Below are 19,680 nucleotides of genomic sequence, written 5' to 3'. Positions count from 1 at the left end.
CCAGTCCGAATCGAAGTGACCAGTCTCGGACAGAAAGATTGGCACTAAGTGACATGCAAAGTACGATGCAGTAATCTCGCCTTCCCAAGAATTGAGGTCTTTACCTTGTAATTAGATCAAATATTGCAAGCCGAATGAATGTCGCGTGAAATAATAAGAATCAAACTATAATAATGAGTGCGTGCTGCTCTGTATATCGACCACGGGGTGTTGGCGGGTGGCTTCGATACCTTCCATGCTAACTTGTGTCAATAATACCATATCTAATATCTAAGACTAGCCAACAGTCTCGGTAACAATTTTAAAAGCACTCATCAACCCTCTCTAAATTGTTTTCTACTCATGGGAGGACTGCGATGTCGATCAAAAAGGGGTCCCCGCTTATTTACAAATGCCCCCATTCTCATCACCCAGCCAACAAAGCCTCGCATATGCCAAAACGTCGAACCTCCGTTTGACTTCCCCATGTAATATCGATCGGTACCTGTAACTCCAGGATTATCGACATGGCGAGGCTAGTGATTGAAGACAGCGACGACGAGTTCCCGGATCTAGATGGATTGTTACAAGGGAATGGCGCTAGCAGTGGCGGGATGTCAACAATGAGGGAGACGACAACGTCACGGGATGACAAGGAAGCAGAATGGAAGAGGAAGAGTAACGGGAAGGAGATGGAAGTTACGACGGCGAAGAAGAAGAGGGTGTTGAAGAGGAGGGATGATAATCCGCTGTTACGACCACTTGCTAGCACGGCCACCGCGTCTGAGGGTCGGAAAGGAAGAGCTGGGATTGGGATTAAGACGAGCCGGGCTGTTGAAAAGGAAGTCATGCCTGCGTCAAAGAAGAAACATGTCACGGGTTCTGACTCTAGGGAGAAGGTAGAGACCAGGACGCCGCCGAAGAGAAGGCGTGCTGAACCGACTCGAGTTGTTGATCTTGAGTCGGAGGAAGAGAACGATAGTGAGATCTTGTCAAAACCAGCGCGGTCGAAGATTCGTACGTTCGATCTTGAAACTGAGGATGATGATGATGATATATCGGATTTCATTGTGAATGATTCTATATTTCTAGAGGAAGAGATATCAGAGATTGAGATGCCGCCACCGCCAAAGCCGCCGCGATCTGCCAGGCGTCTAGTCAAGGGAAGGAAGCCAGAGAAGGAGGACGAGGAGCTCGACTTGGGTATGAGGAAATTAAGTATGAAAGATGAAGCTTTCGATAAGATTGCCAGGGATTTCGGTAGTAGTGAGGAGACCGCATTGTTTGGGAGAAGCCTAAAAGATTGTCAGTCGAACGACAATAAACCAGCAAAAGATGCCCCGCGGCCAAAGAAGAATATTCCGGAACCTAGTTCTGACATCGAAGATTCTTTCACTCTTCGTTTGTTAGTCAGGTCATATCCTTTACCAAGATGTTTGCTAATCTCCATGTAGTTCTCCTTCAGAGAATAAGCCCAGAAAGGTATCGAAAACAGCCCGCTTTGTAACTCCACCTGGAAGTCCTGAACTCAAGGCGAGAACCTTGGTATCATCCAAAAAGATTACACGGATACCAACTACCCCCCATCGGCCCAGTATGGACAACTTCTGGAGTCAGGATGTTGTCAATGATTGGAATGACGAGTACTCCCCACCGAAGAAGATACAACCGAAACCGAAGCCACAGCTAGATCAGAATGGCAGTCTCTCCAATGGACCTTTGCTCTTTTCCCCGACAAAAAAGAGCCCAGTGAAGCAAGACCGCCAGGCAAAAGACGCCAAGAAAGCATTTTCCGAAAAGAAGCACGCTCTCGCCGAATCATTCCTCACAGAACTCGACGAAAAAATCACGGACGGCCAGATCTCCAAACTCGCCTCATCAACAGGTGGCATAAAGATAATCTGGAGCAAGAAGCTAAATACCACAGCCGGCCGCGCAAACTGGAAACGCGAGACCATTCGTTCCACTACCTTACGTCCAGACGGCAAGCCCGCAATGCCAATCCAGCGCCACCACGCAGCCATCGAACTGGCCGAGAAAGTCATCGACGACGAGGACCGTCTCCTAAACGTCGTAGCACACGAGTTTTGCCACCTCGCCAACTTCATGATCTCAAATATGAAAACAAACCCCCACGGCAAAGAATTCAAAGCCTGGGCCGCCAAAGTATCAAACCATTTCCAACACCGCGGCATAGAAGTCACGACAAAACACAGCTACAACATCGACTACAAGTACGTCTGGGAGTGCGAGAACTGCGGGCTGGAGTTCAAGCGGCATAGTAAGAGTATTGACCCGGCGAAACATCAGTGCGGTGTCTGTAAGAGCAAACTTGTGCAGACGAAGCCGGTGCCGAGGGTAGGGAAGGTGGGGGGTAATGAGTACCAGGCTTTTGTGAAGGAGAACATGAGGGTTGTGAGGGAGGCGAATCCAGGGAGTCCGCAGAAGGAGATTATGGGGTTGGTGGGGAAGAAGTATCAGGAGTTTAAGGCTTCGAGGTTGAAGGACAGTATTAGTGTTAGTGTAGAGGAGTTGGTTGGCAGTAAGGAGACGACGCCTGAGAGTGATGGTGTGGGTGTGGTGGCAAGGAAGTTGGATTTCTTGGATTTGACGAGTCCTTGAATATGTTTGGGTATGTGAGACGTGGATTAGACAGGTTATGGATTTGATGAGTCCTTGGATGTTTAGGTATGCGGAAAACGCGACGTGGATTAGGCAGCTTATAAGAGCTTAAGAGCTCACCAAACTTGTCGGAATAGAATGGAGCATAGATACTGGAATATAAAAAGATTCTGGAAACTCCGAAGCTCTTCATTTGCGGTCTTAGGGCTGTAGATGAACCCCCTTGAAGCTTGGTGAACCCAGAAAATTACTGCAGTATTTATCGTATCTAGCCTTAGAGATCATGACTTATTGTACCGCTGTAACATGGTATTCTTGCTAACTACCTATGAAAAACCAATCCTGACCAGGCCTCTGTCCATATCGGTGAGACTGTTGTAAAGCTCACGGCGAATCTCATACAGGTATTCATTCATATCGTCGTAATCTCCAACCCATTCAATCCATTCCATTTACCTTCCCAATTCTATCCTCCCACTAGATCCACCTTCCGACTTGACCCATTTCCTCCCTCTTCAATGGGCATCAATTCCTTCCTAAACCTCATTAAAAAGACCCCAATCCTTAATTTTAAACGTCTCCCAAATCCTCGCCGCAATCTCCACCGAACTCTCAATAAGCTTCCCCTGCTTCCCCATTTCCATATCAACCTCCTCTTGCGTATACTCCCCCTTGATATGCGGCACGTTAATGGTGATCAAGACATCAGTGCTCTCCCTCTCCAACCGGATAAGCGTCAACACAATAGCCGTGAAATCAGGGCTCTTGGAGTCTGGCGCCGGCGGCGGCGTTTGCGTCGCGATGAGCGTGTAGGCTGGTATGCCTTCTCTGTATATATTTCACGTGATTATTAGCCTTGCTTGCGCTTGCGCGTACAAATACCTATTCAACAGGATAGGAGTGCGGGAGGAGAGGGGGACGAACGGGAGCTTGGAGAACTGCGTGTTAGAAGTGTTCCACACTTTCACGGTATCGACGTCTGAATCGACAATATCTTCTAGGTGGGTTGTGAGCGCTGCGCCATCGACGGCGGGCCCGCTTCCAGCGGTGCCGACGCGCTCGGTGATGTCGAAGATGATGCTTGTGAAGCCATCTTTGTCCAGGTAAACTTCTTGATGATCAGGGACTTGACGAATTGTGCTGCCAGCGATTTGTTAGTATTACGCTTTAGACACGGGTTTGAGGGGGGATATATACCTGACGTCGGCGAAGGTTGAGGGGAGGTCGACGATAAGCGCCCCGCCAAAGAGTGGCGTGCTGCGGAAGCTTGACATTTTGATGATGGCTTGCTCAAGCTGATATGTCTCTTTTGTGAATTTCGTATGGTCTGTAAGGCTTGGACGGTATTCTGGAAAGGGATTGAGATAGATGTTCCTGGTCTTTTCGATGTTTGTTGCTGTGCAAGGCAGTCGGGCTTGATGTTCCTGTCCTGTCTTGATGCCTAGCTCGCTAAAGTTATCTGATGCTGGAAATTTAAAAGGTGTGACTTGAAACAATCGCCCAGCTCTGTCTGCCTCAAATGATGATTGGCCTGTTGTGTGTAAGAGGTTGTAGGTTTCAGCCTCGTGGATAGCAAAAGTTCACTATGTGTACCTACATAGAGTATTCGGCCTTAGAAATAGGGTTGAGTTTGAAGACTCGCTTATTTTGCCCTCTCGCTTGATAAATCTTGAAAAAATGGCAAAAGAAAAATTGTATACTTCTATTCAGAAGCTAGAATAATATAAAAAAAAATGCAAAAAGGAGATTTTCTGCTAAGCAGAGTTGGGTTTCAAAGATTGGATGAATGGAGTATTATGGGCATGAGCCACGGTCATCTCTGGTAAAAGGCAAGAAATGAATTCTGAGATAGCTTGTCCCACTCCGAGGATAATTTGTGTTTATTTTACTTTATATACCACCCTCCCCCAACGCCCCGAACATACCCCAGACTTCTTCAATACATTAGTTTTCCACTCTCGCGGGCACGTCTTTTTAATTACTTACTGCGATTTTTTGTTCGTGATTAAATTATATGGAGCATAAGGCCTAGACTCCTGTTACTCTTTGAAGACATATTAATAATAGGCTGCTCGCATCGATTGAGTTCTTTTTAGAGCGTGTATGTAATGCTTTGCAGGCTTCAGACCCCCCTCGAACAACTATCTACCAGAGGTGGAACATTAAGAGACTTACCATAGAAAAATGAATTTTACAAGTATATTCTAGATAAAAGCAACACGAGAATACCCTTAAGAAAAAGAACATAACACTCCATCACGTGTCCAGCATCTGTCTCCCTTTCTTGGAGCTTCCTCCCGACCCCGCCATCCAACCTCAAGCTCCCCCCGCAACTTCAAGAACAATCTCCCATAAAGCCGCCACAGCACATCCCCATATCCCAAACCCCCCAATCGCAACCATGGCCAGCTCCGCAGCCTGCATCTTCTGCAAAATCGTCAAAGGTAAGCTCCATCTCCAGCCCCCTCCCCCCCAGCCCAAACACAACTAACACTCCACCAGGCGACATCCCCTCATTCAAACTCTTCGAGTCCGACAAAGTCTTCGCATTTCTAGACATCAACCCTCTCTCAAAAGGCCATGCCGTACGTCCCATCCTGTCCTTTCCACCACATCCACCTCCTCCCACACACCTTCCATTCCGCCCCAGCAGCGAGCCCATACCATAACATAACAAGAGGAGAGCAAATGCTGATACAATAGCTTGTTTTGATTGCAGTTAGTAATACCCAAACACCACGGCGCGAAACTAACCGATATTCCCGACGACTCCCTGGCGGAACTCCTGCCCGTGGTTAAGAAGCTGGTTCTCGCGACGGGGGCCGAGGATTACAACGTGTTGCAGAATAATGGGCGGATTGCGCATCAGGAGGTTGATCATGTATGCTTCCCTTCCCTTTTCCCATTCTTTCCCTTGCTTGCGGGTTGGAAAGTCAAGAACATATATATATATATATATATACATGGCCAGAAGGAATGAAGGGCAGGCAGGGTTAAAGGGTTTACTAATGTGGAAGGAGTTGGATTGGATTGATTCGGGCTAAATTAAGTGCGTGCTGTAGGTGCATTTCCATATGATTCCGAAACCGAATGAGAAAGAGGGGTTGGGTATTGCGTGGCCACAGCAGAAGACGGATATGGATGGATTGAAGGCGCTGTTGGCGGATATTAAGTCGAAGATGTAAATGGGATGGGATTGAGACTAGCATGATGAGATGAAATGATTCGAGGGTAAGTTTATTTATGGAGAGCGGGCAATCGAATGAACAATCCATGTGGTTGCTTCATTAAGATGTATACAATCTTTTTTCCAATGCAACAAATCTGGCCAAGGTCTCCCATGAATGTTATGCAGCCTACCCACCATTGCCTAACGCCAGCAAGTTATCATCTATGCATTATATAATACAAAGACCACTCCTCTATTTTGTATTCCCATTAGAATCTAGTCCAAGTCTGCCGCCGAAGTCTCCACCGATGTAGTCCCATTTGCAGCTGCGGCTGGTGTCACTTTCGAGGGATAGAAGTGTGGTACTCCACCCTGCCCAATCAAACCCGAACGATCATAGTACGACCTCGCTCTCACATACGGATCCAAAATCCAATAGCCATCCCTCAGCGTTGCCGCCAAATCATGTCTTTTCTGCTTGAGACTCGTGGCATCTGTTTCTTTCGCGTGGATCCACTCGAGCGTTTCCTTTTCATAGGCTTTAACGGCATCTTCTCTTTCGAGGAGAAGCTTGTCGCGAGTAGCCGTATCCTTCATTTTGTCGTTCTCGCCTGGTACGGGCTCAATGTAAGTGTAAGCCCAGTCCTCAACCCCACCGAGCTCCTTGATTATGTGTTCCTTAGGAACGAATTCTTCCATTTCTTGGTTGTTGTTGGTAAATTGGATTTTACTGGCTACTACGGGGTCTAGCCAGCCTTTGATGATTTTCCAGATGCCTGGGTTGGTTAGAGGGTATATTGGAGCTTGGAAGGGAATAGAACCGACCTTGGAAAATCCAGGGAGCTTTGTGGACTAATACTACTCCTAAACTTTCTGGATAGTTTGCTTCAAAGCACTTGATCATGAATTTGACAGGGGCATAATCCTAGTAGGTGTTAGTAGGTGTGAGCAATTTTCTCCGAGACCCAATGGAAATCATTACCATGTTGGCCATTGAAAATCCGGTCATATCAAAAACGACACACTACAATCGTCAGCTGGATCTTAGCGAAACCTCAACCTTAAAACGACTTACAGCAGTATCGGCAGGAGGTGCTAGTAACATCCTTGCGGTTTCTATAGTGAAAACTGTGTACTTCTCAAGACTCTCCTCACTCTGTTCGCCTTGTTTATGTAGGCGAACCCGTATAAAGCACATGGGTCTCCCCCCTTTATCGAGCCCATGCAGGAAACTCTTCCCTAACCGCATCTGAGCCAAGAAGTCTTCCCCTAACTTCTTTTTGATCGGATCATCTCCATTCGCAGCTTCAAGCGATCCAAGTTCGCCGTTCTTCATAATATCGTCATCAACATGTATGTCTGATGCTCTCCATCGCATAGTAGAAATCATCATAACCAATGCCTTCTCCACATCCCACTTCCGAGCTCGCAAGAACCGCAGCAGGAGCGCATCGGGGTGGTCATGCTTCAACATGCTCCAGAATGCTGCTCGGAGTGACTCTGGAGACAGACTTGCTATCGCGTCATGGAACTCTTTCGTCTGCCCGTACTTGTCGTCATCTGCTGGGACTATGGGGGTCTTTGAGCCCGAATCCGTAGAAGCTATCGAGTCCGCATCACCGTCATGGTTCCTCCGCAACATACCAAATCTCTTCTTCTTGGGCTTCTTCAACGAGGCTGTATCGGATCTCGCTTTGATAGGGCCAGGATCCACTTGCCCATTCTGATCCATCACACCGAAGACTTGAAGAGTTGCAACCCAGAATTCCTTCAGTTTATCCTCTTGTTCCGGCGTCAAGTTGCTCACTCTTCCTGGAAGAGATGCATCTGCCATATCGAAGTTTTCGAATCCTTCTGACTCCAATAAGAACTTGAGGCCCTCTGAAACCGGCTGCTGTTGCTTCGAATTTGTTGCACTTTTAACGTCACTCGAGGAGATGGTGTAGAGAGTCGCTACTATAGAAGCGATAATGGCTATAGCCCAAGTACCGGTGCTGCTTCGCAAAGGCTTTGGAGGGGTATATGTTGATCGGTGAGTAATGCGCTCTGCGTTTCTCGGTGATTTAAACCCTTGTTGACTCGGCTTTCGCAAATTGCAAAGGCTGCGGTTTGTTGCGCAAGACGGAGTACGTGAGTTTAAGGGTTGTGATAATCGAATTTGTCGGTGGGCGGAGTTGTGGGGAAGGGTTGTAGACGAATGGAAAGATGATTGAATATGGTGAAGATGTACAGTCGAGTGGTTTCGGGAAACAGCTCCGATCGAACGCAATAAGATGTATTGGTTACTGATATGGGAACTGAAAGTGCGAACTGTCGTTAATCTTGTCATGGACAACAAAGGGCAAGAATTGGGGTTGTCGAAGTATAGGTAGTCGCGGTGGGGGTTTGGTAAGCTTTTAGCTCTAGTCCCTGCGAGTGAGATTTGATCCTGCAAAAGGAATCTACTGTACTGTAGGTACTGTAGGTAGGGGTATTTTAAGATGCGTAGGACATTGATACATGGGGTTGGTCTTGATACCGTAATAGGATTTGCTCTTTGTTGTGTTACTGTACTGTTGTCAAGCCATCAATTCCCGAACTTACCGTTCCGTACCCTCTATACCCAGTTATAGCTGATTTGCGCCTGTCTCTTGAACCTTTCATAAATCGTCATCGTTTTGTGCGTCTTTTGTACGCTTGTTTGCATAATCGTACGTAGTATTGATCTCCTCACGTGCGCATCGCGGGGCTGAGATTGGGCTCGCGTCGCGTGGTATCAACAATTGATTGCGTACAGTACGAATACAGCCCTGCCATCATCGCCGCATACTCTCCTTCATGTCTTCCTCCACAACCCCCCAAGCCGAAAGCAGCGTGAAGCGCTCAACATCCGGCACCCGCAGACCCATTTCGCGCCCAACAACCCCTCTACGCCCATCCTCCCGCTCCTCTCTACGCGAATCTGGCAAGTCAAGTGTAGCAGGAGCATCAGATGCACCCTTGGAGGCATTTGAGCCTGCTTTTGCAGAGCTGTCGGATTCAATGGCCGATTTGGAGGCCAATTTCATGCATATGCAGTTGATGCATGAGAGTTTGGCTAGGTTCAGTGAGAACTTTGCCAGTTTTTTGTACGGGTTGAATATGAATGCATTTTGTGTGGACTTTCCAGAGGTAATTTACAGCTGAACAACGTAATAGAAATTTACTGAATGTTACAGGCTCCAATTCCTGAATCGTTTCGCAGAGCGAGGGACCAAGAGGATCAATTAGGTGTGTTCATGCGCCAGCAAATATCGACAAAGCTGACCTTTTACAGGCAGATCAACAAATTCGGAAAGATTTCACGGTGATATTGATGGGGAGACTACTTTCTTGTAAGTCATCTAAGCACAGTGGTAATTTTCTATGCTAATCTCGTCAGAACGACTGATACATCATTTGTCGAAAATCCACCCACATCCTCGAAAGCCACACCGAAATTCTCAACTCCTGCTCCTTCGCGAATAGGGGGTAGTCGGGGTGGGATGGCGCCTGCTGGGAGAGGTGGTGCTGCCCGCGGCGGGCTTCGTGGTACTCGGGGTAGTGGTCTTGCTAGAGCAGCAAAGGGTCGTAGTGTGAGATAGTGATACCCCAATATAATGTCTAGCGACGAACCCTGTGATGGTTGAAAGAGCAGTGTATCATGTTTTAGTGAAGTAATCCATGTAGAGGACCTCAAGTCGCCGAAGCATCTTCCTCCAACAGCCCCGAATTCTCCATCTCTACCTCCATATCCCGAGTGTTTTCTTTCGCGGCCAGTCGAGGTCCATTGTCCGGACTCCGTTGACCAATAGCTGCTTCTGCTTCCTTTTGTGTATATGGCTCTTCTTTTAACGCTTTCACTCTGTCGAAATAAAATTAGCTGCCATGATGAAAGTTAGAGTATGTGCCTCTCTACCTTCGCTTATGTGTGCTTCCTTTTCGGTGGGTGACCATGCTGTGCTCGCTCTCAAACCATTTTGCGCATTCGATACAGTAGAATTGTCCGAGACCAGGGAGATCTTCGGCAGCTTTCATACCCTTATGCTCTTGGAGATGCTTGGGTGACTTGAGGTCTTCTGCAATTTGGTCAAGGTCCCTTGCAATCGGATATCAGCCCAAGAACACGCAATAGCGGGGGGCTGCAACGTGGGGTATCTACCTAAGACGTCTTCTCGTCTTGGTCCTGGTGGTTTTCTGGGGAATCCCCATGGCTACAGGTGTAACTTTACAATGTTCAGCTGCAAATGAGGCTCTGATTTAATAATTACAGATTGTGGAAGGCTACCTATGCTAGGTACGTACTTGAGTAGGTCTGGTCTGGGTGTGTTTCGAAAATAGGTGGAGCTGCTTGTCTCCAGGTCGGAAAAAAAAAGGTAAAAATTAAAAAACACGGCTGGCCGGCAAAATGCGGCCCAGGCTGGATGTGCGCACAATACTACCTACCAGTCTCAGCCAGTCCAGTGAACGGGTGCATGACTTCACTCTGCATCTTTACTGGAATGGAATGGAATGGCCTCGTGCAACTGGATTAAATTAAACAGCATTACATCAATCACACCACTATTTAGATGTTTAGTTTACTCGACCCTTGACAATTCTCAATGATGTTATAGCTTTCTCATAGTAGTATACACGTATGAAAAGACGACAGGAAAGGCTGAAAAAACAAAGTCCGATCACAAGCTTTTCTTGCTTGGTCTGCAGGCAAAAGAACTCGTCCCTCATTGGCTGTATGGTGGCAGAAATCCTGAATCGGAGGTTCTCGCAAAACCCTTAGTCAATGCCATCCTGCCCTTTGACCATCGGGTCTTCTCTGATTGGCCGGCAAGGAAGGAGCTCTCTGCCTTTGCGCCTTCAGGCCGAGTTGATAAGGTCCACTTGCTCGTCAATTGGATTAAGCTCGGTATTTCAACTTTCATAGCCGTCCATCTCCTCTCAACTTCCCGTCTCTTTTCTTTCCTTTCCTTCTTTGCACAAGACCAACTTCAACCACCAACATTACCTACATATCCGTCTTGAAGATTGTTTCATCTCCTCTGGAACATTGTGACCACCACCACCATGCTGTCACGACAGCTTCTGCGCGCGGCGCCTCGCGCTGTCTTCTCGAGGAGGATGGCTACTCTGGCCGATTCTCCCCTTGATAAGAAGGTTGCCCAGAACAATCAAGAGAAGGGCAACTTCATAAATTACAAGAAGATGTCCGAGAACCTGTCAATTGTTCGCCAAAGACTCAATCGTCCCCTCACATATGCCGAGAAGATCTTGTACAGCCATTTGGATGATCCTCATGGACAGGAGATCGAGCGCGGGGTATCCTACCTGAAGTTGCGCCCGGATCGAGTGGCTTGTCAAGATGCCACCGCACAGATGGCTATTTTGCAATTCATGTCTGCCGGCATGCCGTCCGTTGCGAACCCAACGACCGTTCACTGCGACCATCTGATTGAAGCTCAAGTTGGTGGTGCGAAGGATTTGGCCAGAGCTGTGGATATCAACAAGGAGGTTTATGATTTCCTCTCCACATCTTGTGCCAAGTACAACATTGGTTTCTGGAAGCCTGGATCCGGTATCATCCATCAAATTCTCCTCGAAAACTACGCTTTCCCCGGTGGTCTATTGATCGGCACTGATTCGCACACTCCCAATGCTGGTGGTCTTGGAATGTGTGCCATTGGTGTTGGTGGAGCGGATGCTGTCGATGTTATGGCCAACCTTCCTTGGGAATTGAAGGCACCAAAGGTTATTGGTGTCAAGCTTACTGGTCAATTGTCCGGCTGGGCTTCACCAAAGGGTACGTCTTCTATTGGGATTTGTGAGTTTATGCTAACTGTACAAGATATCATCCTTAAAGTCGCGGGCATTTTGACTGTAAAGGGGGGACAGGCGCCATTGTAGAGTATTTTGGTCCGTACTTTGAAGATATACTCCCCTTTCCCAATGCTTTTCGACTTTGTAGAATGTGTCCGCCGCTCAACACACTTTGAGCGGTGGGTGCATGCTATCGAGACCGAGCTTTTCACCATGTTGAATACTTTTGGGCCACAGTATCATACGCTAACATGTGTTACTACTACAGGACCAGGAACAGCCTCTGTTAGCGCAACAGGGATGGCCACAATTTGTAACATGTCAGAATCCCTGTCTAAATATCTGTTGTGCCTTGCTAACATCTTTACAGGGGGTAAGTTTCAGGAATAATGTCTCACGACCGGTGGGAGATTATTTTCACGGCTCGCGTGACATTCTTACACTCCTCAAAACACCCCAAAGAAGAACCATAGCTGACACAGGTTGTTCACAGTGCTGAGATTGGTGCTACGACTTCTCTTTTTCCTTTCAACGACCGCATGTACGATTATCTCGCTGCTACAAAACGTTCCGAGATTGGTGATTTCGCTCGCGTTTACGCCAAGGAGCTCAGAGAAGATGAAGGCGCCCAATATGACCAACTGATTGAGATCAACCTTTCGGAATTGGAACCTCATATCAACGGCCCTTTTACCCCCGATCTTGCTACTCCAATCTCCAAGTTCAGCGAGGCTGTCACGGCTAACAATTGGCCCGCGGAGCTCAAGGTTGGACTGATCGGATCTTGCACGAACTCCTCTTACGAGGACATGTCTCGCGCAGCTTCCATTGCCCGTGATGCCCTGGATCACGGCGTGAAGGCGAAATCTTTATTCACAGTAACCCCCGGTTCGGAACAAATCAGGGCTACGATTGAGAGTGGGCATCCTTTTTTTACCCAGGCAGAGAACATAGCTAACATTCAACAGGGGATGGTCAATTGGCAACATTGGAGGAGTTCGGTGGAATGGTTCTAGCCAACGCTTGCGGGTAAGCCAGCCTTTTTCTCTAAGAAAAATGTCCCACTAATCATGGGACATTCTCCACAACACCCGTCTCCATTTATTTTTCAAAGAAGCACAACTAACTCTGAGATCCTTAGCCCATGTATCGGTCAGTGGGATCGCAAGGACGTCAAGAAAGGGGAGGCCAACTCGATTATCTCATCCTACAACCGAAACTTCACTGGCCGTAACGATGCTAACCCCGCTACCCACTCCTTCGTCACCTCCCCAGATCTCACAGTCGCAATGACAATCGCGGGATCCCTCCACTTCAACCCTCTCACCGACAAATTGAAGGACAAGGATGGAAACGAGTTCCTTCTGTCCCCACCAACCGGTGATGGACTGCCATCGAGGGGCTATGACCCAGGACAGGACACTTACCAAGCACCTCCTCCTACCGGTAGTGCTGTTGCCGTCGCAGTTTCCCCAACTAGTGATCGATTACAGCTTCTTGAGCCATTTTCCGCATGGGATGGCAAGGATGCTACTGATATTCCTATTCTCATCAAAGCAAAAGGCAAGACTACTACTGATCATATTTCCATGGCTGGCCCTTGGCTCAAGTACCGTGGCCATTTGGACAACATCTCCAACAACATGTTGATTGGTGCCATCAACTCTGAGAATGGGGAGGCCAACAAGGTCAAGAACTTCACAACTGGAAAGTACGATGCTGTCCCAGCTACCGCTAGAGACTACAAGAAGAAGGGGATCCCATGGGTTGTCATCGGAGACTGGAATTACGGCGAGGGAAGCTCAAGAGAACACGCAGCACTTGAGCCCAGACATCTTGGTGGTCTTGCCATCATCACCCGAAGCTTTGCCCGAATTCACGAGACCAACTTGAAGAAGCAAGGAATGTTGCCTTTGACCTTCATCAACCCCGAGGACTATGACAAGATTCAGCCAGAAGACAAGGTTGACCTCCTGTGCACCGAACTTGCTGTTGGCAAGCCGATTACTCTTCGGGTGCACCCCAAGAACGGCGAGACCTTTGATGTTAAGCTGGCACATACCTATAATGCTCCACAAATTGAATGGTTCAAGAATGGCAGCGCGTTGAACACAATGGCTAAGGCGAATAATGCTTGAGGGGATGGTGTCTATTGTATTTTATAGCAGCAAATGGAGTTTTCTTACCTATGATTTGTTGGTTTCTGAGAAATTGTGATGCCGTTTATCTATCGAATTGAACAAAGTCTGTGGTAATTATATAGAAGCAGGAGCCAGCGTTTGGGTATGGATTTCGTAAATAGCGAGATAATGAAATATGTTAACATATAGTGGACATAATAGACTCGCCAGCTTCGCTAGCAATAACTCCCATAAGACTGGTGCCGAATTTAAGAAGTGGTATTTCCATCCAAAACTCAGCCTCGCGCTAAGCCTGTCAGCCTTTCATTCGGCTAAGCGACTTCTGTCGCGTAGATTTTGCCAGAGCTCTTCTCCTAACACGCCTCTGGACTATCACGAAGAAACCCGCGCAAAAACATGCTGGCAAGGCTCTCGTTAACATTTTGAACCCGGCAGATCAAATACTAATACACAAATCCACCATCCGTGCCCGTCAACTCTAAAAGAGGGCGATTCCAAAGGCCACGATGGCTCCGAGTCTCCCGCAGTTCTCAGCAGCGCGCATGCGCTCGTACATTTTCCGGCTCCCGCTCTTCACACGCTGCATCATTTTTGTTATTGTTCTACTATGGGCGCTGGGTATGCAGAGCGTGTGGGATGTGCAGGCTTGGGGTGCCCTGGTGCCGAATGAGATTGGGTTGGCGAGCAGTTTGTTCCCCCTTCGATACTGTGGCTTGTCGTAAAGGAATATAACTAATGTTGTTTGGTGCATAGTGTATAGGACGAATACCTTTCCGCTGGTGCATGTCGGCTTCTTTCATGCGCTGATGAATGTCCTCGCTCTGACGCCCCTTTTGGAGAGATTTGAGGCCGAGTATGGAACCTTGACAACGTTGGCGCTGTTCCTTGGACGTATGTACTTTCCCTCGTAGAATCGAAGAGGCATGGAGATGGTTTGTAGATGGCTAACTGAAATGCAGCACTTTCCACGATTCCAGCGTTGTTGTACACTTTTATTGAAAGGGGGATTTTGGGCATGAATACTACAGTTTTGGGTGCCAGGTATGGACTGCTTTCATGCTAAGTCTTAAGTTACAATGACTAACATGGGTTGAACTAGTATATGGGTATTCACTCTGCTTGCGATGGAGGCTGTTAAAACATACAAAACGAATCCCAACTTTCTTCTCGGTACGACACAAATACCTACATGGATAACACCACTCGTCATGGTGTTATTCGTGTCGTTCTTGATTCCAAATACAAGTTTCTTGGGGCATATATGTGGATTGGCTTTTGGCTATGGGTGTAAGTTATTTTGAGACTTGGGATGAGAGACATGGAAGCTAATTGTAACAGGGGGCTTGGGGTATTTGAAATTCCTGGCGCCACCGGAATGGGCATTGAGATGGATAGAAGGAAAGCTCAACTTGCTTGGGAGATTACCTCATTACGTCTCTGTGGACCAGAAGACATACGGCCGATTCGGTGTCCTTCCTACTACGAATCCATCATCGGATAGTATTAGTATGGGGAGCAGTCAAAGATTAGGACCGTGAAATAACTAAGATTAGACGGCGTCTATCTTCTAGGTGGTTCATGATGTACAAAGATGTGGCATGAAACGGAGTTAGGGATACTGGTTTGAGCGGTAATTACTGGGACACTATTCAAATACGATTATAGAGTGAAATTAATATGAATTTATTCCCTAAATATAACATCAAGTGAATATTCTGTCAGCATATTGTGAATGTTGCCAGCTCGTAAAAAGCTACCCCTGAAAGCCTAATCGCGTCAGCCTCGACCTCAAAATAATTCGATTCTGTGCTGTTCACCACATCAAAAATGCCCACCCCACCATAGAGAGCACATTATTCTCTAGGTATTTATTATGTCCGGTCTGCTTGGTAATTCTTAGTCCCCCCTTTGCAATTCAAATATTAATTGTCACAAAGCAACAACCTCTCTTCTCCGGCGCGATCCCCGCCTGCTCAAGGTCCCGCCATACCTGTCCTTCCTCTGCATCGTTATCGGTGTCGCATGGCTACTTCTACTACCTTTAGACGATTACTCGCGAGGAACATATATCTCAGAAAACGCGCTGCTGCCGGGGCAGGTGCATACGTATTTTGCTGGGAGTGATCAGAATGTGTTTCGAGGGTATAAGCATGAAGTTGATGCGCTGGGGGAGAGGAGTAATGTTGAGTAAGATGCCCACGCTGGGATATCGCATTAAAAGTTGGATAGCGGGCTGACTGCTGGGTAATAGGGTAAATGATAAACTTGAGGAGCTGTTTAAGGCGTCGGGCTTGAAAGTTGCGAGGCAGAAGTACGAGTATAAGAGTGCTGGGGAGACGTACGAGGGAGAGAACATATATGCAATACTGCATGCACCGAGAGGGGATGCTACAGAAGCTATTGTGCTTGTAGGAGCTTGGATAAACGTGGATGGTGTGCTGAATAGGAGTGGCGTGGCTCTCGTTCTCACGCTGGCAAGATATTTCAAGAGTAAACCGACCCCCCTTCGATGAAGCTATAGGGAACTAACGGATCAATAGGATGGTCATTATGGTCGAAAGATATCATCTTTCTGGTCACAGCGGATAGCAGGGCGGGCCCACAGGCTTGGGTGGATGCGTATCATGATACACATCAGTCTCCTGCCATTGAGTCTTTGCCTGTGAAGAGCGGTGCTCTGCAGGGAGCTGTGGTCATTGACTACCCATTCGATCACCGATTTGAGTCTCTACATATTGTTTATGATGGTATCAATGGGCAGCTCCCGAATCTGGATCTTCTAAATACTGTGGTAGCCATTGCCAGCGGTCAGATGGGAATTGGAGCCTCTTTACAGCAAATGTGGCAGCATACAGACAGCTACCAGGACAGGCTAAAGACGATGCTCAGGGGAATGCTGAATCAGGGATTAGGCCATGCATCCGGGCCTCACAGTAGTTTCATTCCGTACCACGTGGACGCCATAACGCTACAACCTTACGGAGAGGGTTGGCAAGACGAGATGGCTATGGGAAGAGTGATAGAAAGCACTTTCCGAAGTTTGAACAATCTTCTGGAACATCTTCACCAAAGTTTCTTCTTCTACCTACTCATGCAGGCCAATCGCTTCGTCAGCATTGGGACATATCTTCCTAGTGCTATGCTTGTAGCTTGCAATTTCACAATCATGGCTATCTTTCTCTGGGTGAAGAGTGGATCTCCTCTGCCTACGAAAACAACAGTTGGGTCAACTGCCCAGTCTGACGAGAAGGCACCTCCTTTAGCTGTAATCCAAGAAGCAGACGCCAAAGCCATTGTTCCCGAAGAAACATTGGCTGTGAGAGAACGAGAGCTATTCCTGCCACTGGCAGTAGTAGCAGGCTCGCAGTTCCTGGGCGTCCTTCCCCTCTACCTTTTCAACCATACTTCCGCTCCAGTAAGCACCTATCCCTTCTCTCTCCTTTACTCCCGACTAACATGAGCAGATGTTCCCCGCAATCTTCACCCTCTTCACAGCCTTCAACACTATTACCCCACCCCTCCTCTCCCACCTGCTAACAACAACCTTCCACCCAACCGCCCAACAATACTCCCTCATAAAATCCTTCTCCCTCCTGCTCCTCGGCCTCTTCCTCTCCTCCCTCGCCACCCTTAACTTCTCGCTCGCCTTCCTCGTCGGCCTATTCTCCGCACCCCTAACATACATGCAACCTCTTCCCAATCGTCCCATCATTGCCGGAATCCTAGCGCTATTGTTGACGGCGTTGGCACCGACGACGGTTCTGTTTGCAGGCGCGCAGTATTGGGGCCTGGGGATAGGCGAGGTGTTGAAGGAGGCGGCGTTTGGGTGGGATGTTTGGGGAATGAATACCCAGGTTGTGGTGTGGTGTGTTTGGTGGCCTGCTTGGGTGATTGGGATGGTCTCGTTGTGGGGGAGGCCGAGGGAGGAAGTGGAGAGTTGAGGCTATATGTGTATAGTATGTGGCTTGTAGATAGAATAGGAAGAGCAATTTCTGGGTTATGAATTCTGAATAAATGATAGGTAACTCGGACTATGAATTTTGAGAATGAAGTTGGCCTAGATCTTTGTTGGCAGTAGGATATGTAACTTGTGACATTTTCCAGACAGTACTGTGAGAGACTTGTTGGTAGATAGGCAAATGTCACCGCATGGTTTTCACTCGCTATACCCTCTTTTTCACTGATTGGGGACATATCTTGTTTATAATCAGACACCATGCTGTAAAATCCGAATCTATCATTTAGTTCAAGGCAAGGTATCTTCGAGATAATTTGCTAATGACGTTTTTTATCTCATGTCTTCGAGATCTATAGTACAAGCCAGTTCAGTGCCCGCGATCATTCAGCCCAGACGCCATACAATACCAGATTACGCAGCCCAAACATCTTGGCCCCTCTCCTCAATCCAGTTGCCCAATTTGTTGACACTTGAATCCCATTCTTGCAACCTCAAACGCATATTGTCGATTTGTTGCATATCCAGCACCTTGGGCTGTACCCAGTTGATGCGCGCAATCTCGTCAACTTGATCGATGCTTCCTCTCAGCAGTCCTAAACTCAGTGCCTTCATGATTAAGTGCTCAATCTCATCCGGTCGGACCTTGGTTTCTTCAGCGATAGTGCGGAATGACATGGCACGGTCATGAGGTGGTCGGCGGAATACAATCTCGGTCAAAGCAGCGAGGTAGATTTTTTGTCTCAGTCCATCACGGTGCTCTGAAAGAAGGGGATTCGAGGAGATGTTTCCAGCCAGAACGTCGTACGCGGCCAAATCTCCACGGTTAAAGGCGAACAGAAGGTCCCGAAGCCATTTATCATCAGGCACCAGCGCGTCGAGGATAGGATGTAAGAGGAGCTCTCCGAAATTGTAGATAGTATCAGAGACCAAAGCAGCAATACTAAGATCATAGGCGCGGCTCTTTCGTTCGGCAGGTGTCAAGTTATCCAACTCGATGCAGGCGAGGTAGAGGAGGGCATTTCGGTAATAGGACGCAAATTCCAGTTTTGACTGCTATTGTTAGCTATAGGCTTGTGCGTAGTTTGGAAGAGACTAACCTGGTAATATTGTGCGTTGTTTTGGTAGAAGGCTGCATGAACGCTGGTCTCAACTGAATCGAAGCCATCCAAGATCTTCTCAGACTTGTCCAAATCCTTTCTCGCACCCTCCAAATCCTTCAACTCCAACTTAACATTAGCGACGGCAACGGTTGCATGGACATAGGCGTCTTGTGAGTTGGGGTTATCGACTTTCTTCGCCACGGACTCCAGGAAAGACAGGCGCTCTTGGCTATCTATAAGGTATTAGCACTAGGTTTATCATGTATACTCGAACAGAAAGTACCTCGACATTGTGAAGCGGCGAGTAGGGCAAGCTCAACAAGCTTTAGCTGGTTGATCTTGTCTGCGAAAGTGAGGATGAATGTTTTATAGAAGGGTAACCGCTGCGGGGCGCTCTCGGGGTACTTGAAGAACTCTAGTAAAGTCTCCGTCAACTGATGCCACAGCTTTCGCTCCCATAGATCCTCGAAGGAGATGAAGAGGTGTTGCAGGTCTGCAGGGGCAGCATCGCGCTGTTCTGCCAGGAAGTCTGGGATCGTATCGATATTCATGGCGGGAATGAAAAGGAAAGTTTTGGGTGGAGTTTGGGAAACGACTAAGACCAGTCCTCTTGAATATGCTGAGAATCAAGGGAGGGGAAGTCGCATAAAGAGTTCTTGGCTTCTCGAAGTGTTGCTGAAAATTATTGTTATGGTTTGAGAGATTCAAGATCAACGCAGCGCAAGGCAACGCAAGTCGAGCGGCAACCTTGAGCTCTCTCGCTAGCGCGTTTCTGCCGAGCTGCCAGGAACGACAAACGACCCCAACTGCTCGATATTCTTCCATATCTCAATTGATTTTGAGCACAACCTCAATCATGCAAGCAGCCTGTGTCCGGACGAAGCAGAGCTTGCTATTCAA

At 47.7% G+C, this 19,680-nt stretch overlaps 9 protein-coding genes across 9 annotated transcripts; 5 read left to right on the top strand and 4 right to left on the bottom strand.

Annotated features, from left to right (window-relative positions):
* Window positions 1-506: 506 nt before the first annotated feature.
* Window positions 507-2,601, top strand: LHYA1_G004979 (HMG box-containing protein; the record flags this gene model as incomplete). Its single annotated transcript, XM_031149929.1, has 2 exons — window positions 507-1,384; window positions 1,434-2,601. The coding sequence occupies 2 exons, from the start codon at window positions 507-509 to the stop codon at window positions 2,599-2,601; spliced, it is 2,046 nt and encodes a 681-aa protein (XP_031003614.1).
* A 536-nt stretch (window positions 2,602-3,137) lies between these two features.
* Window positions 3,138-3,875, bottom strand: mog1 (putative ran guanine nucleotide release factor; the record flags this gene model as incomplete). Its single annotated transcript, XM_031149928.1, has 3 exons — window positions 3,138-3,429; window positions 3,484-3,741; window positions 3,799-3,875. The coding sequence occupies 3 exons, from the start codon at window positions 3,873-3,875 to the stop codon at window positions 3,138-3,140; spliced, it is 627 nt and encodes a 208-aa protein (XP_031003613.1).
* Window positions 3,876-5,002: 1,127 nt separating this feature from the next.
* Window positions 5,003-5,786, top strand: HNT1 (Hit family protein; the record flags this gene model as incomplete). The annotated part of the gene is made up of 4 exons (XM_031149927.1): window positions 5,003-5,045; window positions 5,104-5,186; window positions 5,321-5,482; window positions 5,664-5,786. The coding sequence occupies 4 exons, from the start codon at window positions 5,003-5,005 to the stop codon at window positions 5,784-5,786; spliced, it is 411 nt and encodes a 136-aa protein (XP_031003622.1).
* Window positions 5,787-6,046: 260 nt separating this feature from the next.
* Window positions 6,047-8,021, bottom strand: SPAC3H8.02 (CRAL-TRIO domain-containing protein; the record flags this gene model as incomplete). The annotated part of the gene is made up of 4 exons (XM_031149926.1): window positions 6,047-6,546; window positions 6,596-6,695; window positions 6,753-6,794; window positions 6,846-8,021. Coding segments are annotated over 4 exons (1,818 nt in total), but the record flags the coding sequence as incomplete, so codon positions are not given.
* Window positions 8,022-8,557: 536 nt separating this feature from the next.
* DAM1 (DASH complex subunit) lies at window positions 8,558-9,372 on the top strand (the record flags this gene model as incomplete). The annotated part of the gene is made up of 4 exons (XM_031149925.1): window positions 8,558-8,920; window positions 8,968-9,019; window positions 9,066-9,123; window positions 9,171-9,372. Coding segments are annotated over 4 exons (675 nt in total), but the record flags the coding sequence as incomplete, so codon positions are not given.
* A 91-nt stretch (window positions 9,373-9,463) lies between these two features.
* On the bottom strand, window positions 9,464-9,991 carry bud20 (Zinc finger protein; the record flags this gene model as incomplete). Its single annotated transcript, XM_031149924.1, has 3 exons — window positions 9,464-9,632; window positions 9,687-9,866; window positions 9,930-9,991. Coding segments are annotated over 3 exons (411 nt in total), but the record flags the coding sequence as incomplete, so codon positions are not given.
* Window positions 9,992-10,831: 840 nt separating this feature from the next.
* Window positions 10,832-13,719, top strand: acoA (Aconitate hydratase, mitochondrial; the record flags this gene model as incomplete). The annotated part of the gene is made up of 5 exons (XM_031149923.1): window positions 10,832-11,564; window positions 11,730-11,866; window positions 12,064-12,499; window positions 12,550-12,610; window positions 12,696-13,719. 5 exons carry the CDS (start codon window positions 10,832-10,834, stop codon window positions 13,717-13,719), a joined length of 2,391 nt encoding a protein of 796 aa, XP_031003618.1.
* A 509-nt stretch (window positions 13,720-14,228) lies between these two features.
* Window positions 14,229-17,663, top strand: rbd-2 (Rhomboid protein; the record flags this gene model as incomplete). Its single annotated transcript, XM_031149922.1, has 9 exons — window positions 14,229-14,409; window positions 14,476-14,613; window positions 14,682-14,763; window positions 14,822-15,009; window positions 15,061-15,228; window positions 15,660-15,909; window positions 15,974-16,212; window positions 16,263-17,137; window positions 17,187-17,663. The coding sequence occupies 9 exons, from the start codon at window positions 14,229-14,231 to the stop codon at window positions 17,661-17,663; spliced, it is 2,598 nt and encodes an 865-aa protein (XP_031003617.1).
* Window positions 17,664-18,091: 428 nt separating this feature from the next.
* Window positions 18,092-19,331, bottom strand: rpn9 (putative 26S proteasome regulatory subunit; the record flags this gene model as incomplete). Its single annotated transcript, XM_031149921.1, has 3 exons — window positions 18,092-18,730; window positions 18,778-19,013; window positions 19,064-19,331. 3 exons carry the CDS (start codon window positions 19,329-19,331, stop codon window positions 18,092-18,094), a joined length of 1,143 nt encoding a protein of 380 aa, XP_031003616.1.
* Window positions 19,332-19,680: the final 349 nt, after the last annotated feature.

The sequence above is a fragment of the Lachnellula hyalina genome (assembly GCF_007821495.1).
Source record: "Lachnellula hyalina strain CBS 185.66 chromosome Unknown contig00116, whole genome shotgun sequence".
Classification (NCBI taxonomy): Eukaryota; Fungi; Ascomycota; class Leotiomycetes; order Helotiales; family Lachnaceae; genus Lachnellula; species Lachnellula hyalina.
This window is presented reverse-complemented; position numbering and strand designations above follow the sequence as displayed.